This window comes from Labrus bergylta, chromosome 21 (assembly GCF_963930695.1).
Source record: "Labrus bergylta chromosome 21, fLabBer1.1, whole genome shotgun sequence".
NCBI lineage: Eukaryota > Metazoa > Chordata > Actinopteri > Labriformes > Labridae > Labrus > Labrus bergylta.
Window position 1 is genome coordinate 22,124,136 of NC_089215.1, and position 8,894 is coordinate 22,133,029.

The 8,894-nt window shown below is 39.5% G+C and overlaps 1 protein-coding gene across 1 annotated transcript; it reads left to right on the forward strand.

Annotated features, from left to right (window-relative positions):
- Nucleotides 1–272: 272 nt before the first annotated feature.
- Nucleotides 273–8,776, forward strand: dcun1d3 (defective in cullin neddylation 1 domain containing 3). The gene is made up of 4 exons (XM_065949548.1): nucleotides 273–669; nucleotides 1,727–1,809; nucleotides 3,338–3,877; nucleotides 6,788–8,776. Exons 3-4 carry the CDS (start codon nucleotides 3,444–3,446, stop codon nucleotides 7,329–7,331), a joined length of 978 nt encoding a protein of 325 aa, XP_065805620.1. The 5' UTR covers nucleotides 273–669; nucleotides 1,727–1,809; nucleotides 3,338–3,443; the 3' UTR covers nucleotides 7,332–8,776.
- The last annotated feature ends 118 nt before the right edge of the window (nucleotides 8,777–8,894 follow it).

The following is an 8,894-nucleotide window of genomic DNA, read 5'->3' on the forward strand; positions in this document are numbered from 1 at the left end:
ATTATTGTATGCATTTCTATCAACATTTATTTATTAATTTGTATATGAATTTATGCATTTATTTGTATATATATACACATATATATTTATTTATATATTTATTGATGCATTTATTTAATTATTTATTTATACATTATTGTATGCATTTCTCCCAACATTTATTTATTTATTTATTTATACTTCAGTCATTTTTTGTCCCTCGTATAAACGCCCATTTTCTATGTAATAGAAGAAGTGTGTTGTCGTTGTGATCACTGTGAGATCAGCTGTTGGTCGCTTGTAGGCAGGAAGTGATGCAGATCCATAGTGTAGCTCCACTCATTGACTAAAAGGGGGAAGCACAAAGAAATTGGCCACTTAAGCTGGAGATGGTCTTTTTAATCACTCAGTAGATCGCATATAGTTCAGAATTAACTGAAGAGCACACACTGGTTGCCAGTTTTTTTATTAATCAATATTTAAAAGGTGAAGTCACATTCGACATTGATGTGGAAGTTTTTGTGTGCTACATGCTAACTAGTTAGCATTCTGAGTTAACGCGACGAGTTTGCCTCAGTTCATTTCTTGTCGTTTACTCTTCCTTGGCCAACTTAAATAACTACTTAATTTGTTACTGGCACATCTGAAGTGATGTACACCCAGGTCCCCACAAAAGGATCACCCGAAAAGGTAAGCTTCTTTCGGAGGATAATCGTAGTTCTTGGTGTTTTAATCGAAAGACCTAGCTTAGCCGATAGCTAACTTTAAGTAAACCGAGCTGATGCTAGCTAGCTATGGCGACGTCGTCGGAGGCAGACAGTTTTTATGTAAATGTCGAGATGTCTAGTGAATTAACAACAGCTCATCATCAAGTACTCCTTAGTTTTAATGAATGGCTGAAATATGCTGTGGTAATTGTTTCTCAAACCTTTGTTTACATGACATTTTGGGTGTTTTGCATGTGCTGTTAAGCTCTCTTGATCCTGTTTGAGCTAACCCGACATAACTTAAAATCAAATCAATGTCTTTTAATGTTAGTTTACCTACTTAACTTAACTAAGGTTTAGTGTCGACAGCATTGTTGAAGATATAACACTTAAGTAGGCTTAATTAATTTGTTTTAGCTCCCAGTTTTGGACTAACAGTTTATCTTATTCTAAGTATTGGCTTTGGCTAACATAGGATGCTAGCTTGTGGAGGAAGATAATTGTATATTTGGGTTAATAAATGGGCCATCAGATGTTTGTCAGGTTAAGTTTGTCAGAGTGAGCCAGTGAGACATTAGCCTGGACATGCCCTGAGTAATGATCAGCACAGTGGGTTTGCTCCAATGCTGTCTGTACGTTTTCTTCATTAATATTAAACCATTAATCTTGGTCTGGTAATGTTTAAATCAAATGTTTTCCAGATTATACTAGTAGCTGTTTTTAAAACGGACTTCATGAGTTGTATTTCAGTCCAAAGTGTGTCTGTGCCCTGTGACAGGTCTGTTATTGGACACTCACCTTCTCAACTCTTCACACAAGAGCTTACGTTCACAATACATTTTACATTTTCACTTCAGGACCTTCAAAATCCTCTCCTTTGTAGTTATATTTCAGACATTGAACAATCCTGGGCTAATACCAACTGTTTTGTTGTGCTCACATTACGTTTTCATTGCTTGTTTACTAAAATAGCCTTACAGGTTTTGGTATGATGAGCTATCACTTTCTGCTTATGATGACAAGATAATGTGTCTTTTCAGCACTGCAGATGTCAAGGTCACAAAGATGGAGCTGAATAGAAAGACACTCTGATCCATGGCCAATGCCATCTGAGGGACTCTGTGTAAGTTATATCAGTTAATCAATGTTTGCTTACCTTTACCTTTTGTGTAAAGATGTGTATGTGTGTGGCTATGATAGAAACAATATTAAGAACATCACTAGGAACATGAATTGTATTGTTAAAATCAAGCTACTTCAACAAACACTGAGCTGGGAAAAGCCTAATGTCGAAGCCCTGAAAACGTTGACCTGTTTCTGTTTTCTTCATAGCAGTTGTCTACATAGCAATGATGTACGTTCTCGTTGCCCCTAGCAACTACTATTTAGAGTAGAGAAGAAGAACTGATTCAGTTTTTTGTGTGTGTAATGATAGCAAACAAAAACACTTTACCCCTAGCCATTTAATTGAAGCTGCCAAAATGTCAGCTGTCATTGTTTCCCGATCAGATGGTTTATTAAATTAAAATGTAGGTCAATTAAAGCTGGAACAACACAAAAAAGCAGTTTTATATTAAGAAGAAATCTGGCTCATAGTCAAAAGACAGGGTTTAGGTCTCATGTTTAGGTTTCTTAAGTGTACTGAGTCTGGCAACAATGATGCTAATCATTTTAAATCTATTAAAAAGCAGTTATAATCTTTCTTTCTTTTTTACTCAAACAGGTATGTACTACTCAACAGCAGCAAACATCTCCAGCTGCTTTAACTGCATATTCATGTTTGCTGCTCTTAATGCTGGGATGTAATCGTACTGCCTAATCTAGAGTCTATTTAAATCCCCCTTTGCCAAATAAGAATTGTTTAGTATTAAAGCAAAAAGCTCAAGAAACTCTTCTAGTATGAAGATCAATTTGATTAGACACGTTTCGGCCTGTGGCCTTCATCAGGGTCATCCAAGGCCACAAGCCGGAACGTGTCGGTCTAATCAAGTTTATCAAATTGATCTTCATACTACAAGAGTTGCTGGAGCTTTTTGACCGCTTCAAGCCTTTTACTCTTCATGCACCTTAGTAGTTGGTGGAGTTGTGCCAGGAAACCTTACTATGCTTCTTTGTGATAAAGCAAATCAGAGAGAAGTTGTGAGAAACAGAGATTTCAAAAACAATGTGTCGTATCAACATCATAAAGGGAAATGTCAATCAATTATGTTAGTAGGCTTATAATGAGATCAACTTCTACAAATGTAGTCATATTTGAATGGCTCCAAGAAAGACACAAGAGGGCTGATTTAAGTTGAGTAGTGATTACTCACACAAAGCATTTCTATTTCAGAAAGTTTCTGAGGTTAATCATTATGTTTTCCTTCAGTTGAGTTTGTAGTGTTTCTATGGTCATATACATTCTCTGAATAAGTATAAACTGTTGTTTTATTTTCTTTTAACCTCTTAAAGTCTGCAGTGCACCACCTGCATTGTGACTAATTTGGCAGAGGTAGCTTAATGTCTTGCCCTTCAGCATTTAAAAAATCCCCCATAGTTAATTTTTTAAGTGTGGATCTTGACCTTTGACCTACCCACAGTGAGTAAGACTCCCTTGGTTTCGATCCAAACTCTATGAAAATTGAAAATGTTCTTGTTGTTCTTGTCCTCAGGCCTGAGGGCATGTTGAGACGTCCTGCCAGACCAGAGCAGAGGCGTCCAGGTGGTTCCGACGGGGACTGAAGGTGAGAAGACCGACGTGGGACCAGGGAGGAAGACATGGGCCAGTGTGTCACCAAGTGTAAGAACCCGACGTCCTCGCTCGGCAGCAAGAGTGGAGACAAGGAGAGCGGCTCCAAGTCCCACCACAAGAAAGGTGGCGGCGGGGGCCACAAGGACGAGCCCAGCGCCCCATGTAGCAAAGCCACCAGCGAGCTGTCGAATGGCACCAAGGCCCCGGAGGTCACCGTGGAGACGCCCGTCATTCCTGCAGTGATGGGGGAGCCCCGCAAGGACGAGAGTCTGGATGGAGACGGGCTGTCACTGTCGCGCATCGAAGAGCTGTTCTGCTGCTACAAGGACAAACATGAAGACGCCATCCTGGAGGAAGGGATGGAGAGCTTTTGTAATGACCTGTGTGTGGATCCTGCAGAGTTTCGGGTGCTTGTTCTTGCCTGGAAGTTTCAAGCAGCTACCATGTGCAAGTTTACAAGGTAAGGTGGAGTTTTTTGGGGAATGGGGCGTGTTCTTGTCACTGGTATTTGTTGATCAGGATGAACTAGCATAACAACTGCTTAACTATAGGTTATAGTAGTATCTGCCAACACTCGTGGAGATGATCACAGACTGATTTAAGTCACGTGCTAAATCTTGCATCTTGATATTAGTTTTATATTTGCAATTTCTGTTAGACACAAACTATAAAGTGTCAATATCTCTCTGATTTTTAGATTCAATGTCTACCCATAAAATGTCAAAATACAAAAAGTAAACTAAAGTGAATTCTCCCATCAGATCTTTAATGTAACATAATGGGAAACCACAGTTTTTGATTTTAATTAACAAAGCTGTCCAAGCTGATTCAAGTGCCTGAGATCGATTTCAAAGTTACACATCACAGAAAAAAAAGCAGATTTACTTTTTTATGTTTGATTGCAAGTGTTTCGTCGTCATTTAACTTTAAAGGCCTCTGATTACCTTTGAATGCTGAACATAAACATGCATGTTTCTTTTTCATTTGTGTGAATAGTCCACTTACAGATACATAAAAATCAAACATTTCACATCTTTACACTGGTCCATTTCACACAATTAAATTCAAACAATCAGCCCAAGGCTTATTTCTGCTTACCCTATACAACCCTTAATATAACCCAGGACATCAACAATACAATACGGTTTCTAAATAAAAGCGCTTTGAAAAGATGACTATGTAGACGGATGTTTTGGACAACCGATCGATATATGGATCCAGGTTGACATGCATGTGTGTTTTTGACCGTGTAATTGAGCCATGCATACGAGACAACTTAAACAAAGATCCGACTTGAATTTTGTCCTTACTTCACTCGACAGTGTGAGCTCTCAGGTTGTGCCCGTTAATCGTACAGTTAGGCTGTGGCTCAGTGGTGGAGTCTGTCATCTTTCAAACAGAAGGTCACGGGATCGATACCCACCTCCTGCAGCCACATGTTGAAGTGTCCTTGGGCAAGACACTGAAGCCCAAATTGCTCCCACTGCTGCTTGATCAGTGTGTGAATGTGTATGTTTCAGTTCATCAGAGCCTTCATCAGGGTCTGACCCTGATCTCTGAAGAGTTAGTCCTGCACACATTTTTAACTTAATCTATAGCCATGGACTAATATAGGCTTTTTATTTTTTGTAACACAACAGAGAGCCTTAGATATTTTTTTTATGTTGGCCAACTATTCTCTTCAGAGGACTTTTATTTCACTCAAGCAACCAACATTTACTGTGTTGTCATTGTTCTAATACAAATTCCACATCAACACTTTTATTCTGACATAACAATATTTCAAAAAGTGGTTTGCTTTTAAAACACATCTCTAAACACAGATTGATTTTAACCTGACTTCTGGTTGGGATTGAAACCTTTTTGTGATAAGGAGAACATCACCCCAACTGCTGTGCAGTATGTTAACTCGAGTCCTCTACCGATTTACTAATCAAGCTGTAAATTGAACATTTGGGCATCCCGAGAACATTTTGGACAAATTCCAAACATTTCATCTTTTCAAAGAAACTTGTTTAAAAAGAAAGTAAATGAAAGCTGTAATAAAGATAAACTTTATTAATCCCCCATGGGGGAAATTTTTTCATTACAACAGCTCAAGAAAGCAGGAAACAGGAATATAATTATTAAAAATAACAAGAAGTTAAAAATCAAACATATGTACATCAGTTAAATAAAGGCAGAAAAAATACAATAATAGAATAATACCAGGTATGTACACTTCCACTTGTGGAAAGACTTATTATTAAAAACACACACGATGTGTGGAGCGGTATAATAAGAGGTGCATAATTGAAAACGCATGACGACTAAACAAAGTAGCTGGAAACAATTAAGTTAATGTATCTATTGTAAATTTGAATACTGAAACTGTTTTCAGCCAGTCCATGCCTGATCCCATTAAACCAAATTTTTGTTGTATTTACAACTAGCTTGATGCATGATGACTTCTGCTCTATCCACAGAGTCATCTTCTACCCCCTCTGCAGTTTGACCCTATAGGCCTTGTACAATGTAGTGGTATTTTCATCTACCCCACCTCGAACACAGTTATTAATGCCTCAACTAAACTGAACATGCACACAAACAAATAGTTTTCTAGTGGCAGCAGGTATGGTTGCACACAGGAAATGGATCCTGCTGTACTGTCCCACTCTGCAGCCAGTGTAAGAGATGAATAGGGCTGCCTGCTGGCCAGGCACTACTCACTACTCTCCCCCCCCCCCCCCACCCCCCCTTCTCCGATTCTTAACTCAGCACTTTTTCATCCAGAGGCTTTGGACAACACTGCACTTTGGTTACCGACCTGTTTCATTGTCAATGGATGCTTACTGAAGCTGTTTATTTAACATTTGGCTTTTGAGGCCTGTGCTGTTGTAGTGTAAGTAAAGCAGGACATATTCCTGGGTTGAATTTTTTTTTCTGTAAATCAAGAGTTTTTGCCCCGTTCCTGATTGAGTCAAACTGAGAGGGATGTATAAAAAAAACAAAAAACAGCACAATGCAGATGGAGAATACAGTTAGTCAGCTATAAATCCTCGATATCTGAAATGATGGAAATACATGTCAATCCATATGATAGTGCCTAAGTTATCACCTCAAGGTAACAAATGCCCTCAGATTTAGTGAGGAAATCATTCTCTCCAAACCTTCAGTATCAGTCACAGTGTCCAGAAAGTCTTTGTTGGAGGTTTGCACTTGAACCATTTTTGAGTTACTTCTTTTAATGGAATGGTTTAAACAGCCTCTAATGGGAACAAAACAGCAACATTTCTAAACCTCAAAGGTTACTCTCTTCATTCGTAATATAATTCTGTATCCTTTATTTCAGTATCACTGATGCGTCAACATTTTGACTTTGTGTCTCCAGGAAGGAATTCATTGATGGCTGCAGGGCCGTCAAAGCAGACAGCCTGGAAGGCATCTGCTCACGTTTCCCCTGCATGCTGTTGGATGCCCAGGGTGAGGAAAACTTCAAGGACCTCTACCGCTTCACCTTCCAGTTCGGCCTGGACGCCGATGAGGGACAACGGTCGCTGCAGCGCGACATTGCGATTGCCCTGTGGCGCCTAGTTTTCACCCAGGACACACCTGCGATCCTGGAGCGCTGGCTGGACTTCCTGGCAGAGAACCCCTCAGGTATTCGGGGCATCTCGAGGGACACGTGGAACATGTTCCTCAATTTCACCCAGGCCATCGGGCCCGATCTGAGCAACTACAGCGAGGACGAGGCCTGGCCCAGCCTCTTTGACACGTTCGTGGAATGGGAGCTGGAGCGCAGGAAAAAAGAGGAGGAACAGGCACTGAAGGCGAGAGAGGACGAGGGGAGGTGTACTGAGACAGAGTGTTCCCCCACCACAGACAGACATGAAACAGAGGGAAGCCGCGGCTCACAGACGTGGGGAGGCCACTGACCAGGAAACATTCAATATTTTTAAGGGAGGGAAGGATGTGACCTACCTGTGAACTGTGCATCTGTGAATCATTGGATGAATATTAGTATTACAAGGACAGCTGTTCATTTGGCTCTCCTTTTCTGTCGGGTGGGATTCCTGCTTGCAACCTTGTTTTTTTGGTTTTTGAAAGGGCTCTAAGAACTGTTATGTTTTAAGCACTTCTATTTAAGTTATTGTTTTACTTTTTCTCCTCCCATGAGTGTTTTTAGTAACTGGACATGTGGTCCATTTTAACATATACCTACCTACCATAACCCAGCAGTTAGCTCATTAAAGGCTTGGTTTCAATACAGGTGTCAAAAAGCCATAAACTTCCCCACATTTATCACATAGACAGTTAATTTTGAATAAGTAACACTGCTTATATTTTTTGTGCAAGGAACTAGTTGATAATAAATAAGAAGGTAAATTTGGCAGACCTGTGGACAAATAATTATCCATCTACAAAATACGAGATTCGTGTGTCATGGTCATGGAACTCGACTTGATTTAGCTAATGCCGATGGATTGTATGTTTTTATCTTGCAGTGCTGTGAATATTAATTGATTGCACATACAGTATATTGCCTTTACAACTGTTGGGCTGCAATATTGCAGTAATGGATTACAGTTCTGTCATAAGGGCATTCCATTTTTAGTTTACTACAAATTGTAATTTGCATTAAAAAAACATTGGTTTCCACAGACCCACACTCTTCTGCGTTGAGTATTTGAGTGCTGCTCGTGCAGTTAGCACTTTAGCATGTTTAAGCAGCTGTTTGTGCTCCTTTGACCTTTAGCATAAACCATCTTAATGTCCACTTATTTTCAAGAAGCGGTTAAGTGTTGACGACACAATGATGCTGGCTTTTCTCTTGGATTCCTTATTTGAGGAAATCTGGTACACAACAATTTGGCTGAACTAGGTCTTGGTGCATTAATTTATCACCATTAACAGTGGGCCACCTCACAATGCTTTCATTGTTTACCTTCATGCCTTCAAGATAGTCACATCCCTGAACTACCATATTAACAGAAACAATCTCTGCATACTCCACAAATAATGTTGACTGCTGCTGGTGATGGTTGTAATGGAGTACACAAAAAACCAATGGCATGCTTTGTGGCTATACATGCAATGTTTTGCAGAGAGATTGATGTCAACCACATTATTTCCATTTTAAACCTTTTCAAACTGTAGGTGGAACTCACAGTATAGCCCAGGGTGTTTTGAAATGAGTGAATGAGTATTAACTAGACATGCTGGCTAATCAAGAGTCTGCAATATGGGTCCAGTGTGGAAAGAAGGGTGGCCATAACCTGCTCTGTTTGGTTTACATCTAAAATGGTTTTGTTTCAGACCTCTTTGTCCTTTTTATATAAAATGTATTGATTTATAATAAATAAAAACAGTGTTGAACTTTTGACTGTTTGAAATTGAAATCTTTATAAGTTCTCTTAGTTTTTAAACTTCCTGCTTTTTCATGCTCATTGACATACCACTGTGCTCCAGATGTGTGCAGCTTGGCAGATCTCTTGGTC

Excerpts from the sequence above, each read along its gene's own strand:
- dcun1d3 (XM_065949548.1), top strand. The coding sequence starts at position 3,444 with ATGGGCCAGTGTGTCACCAAGTGTAAGAACCCGACGTCCTCGCTCGGC. Across the intron at positions 3,878-6,787 it reads ACCATGTGCAAGTTTACAAG|GAAGGAATTCATTGATGGCT; the intron begins GTAAGGTGGAGT and ends TTGTGTCTCCAG.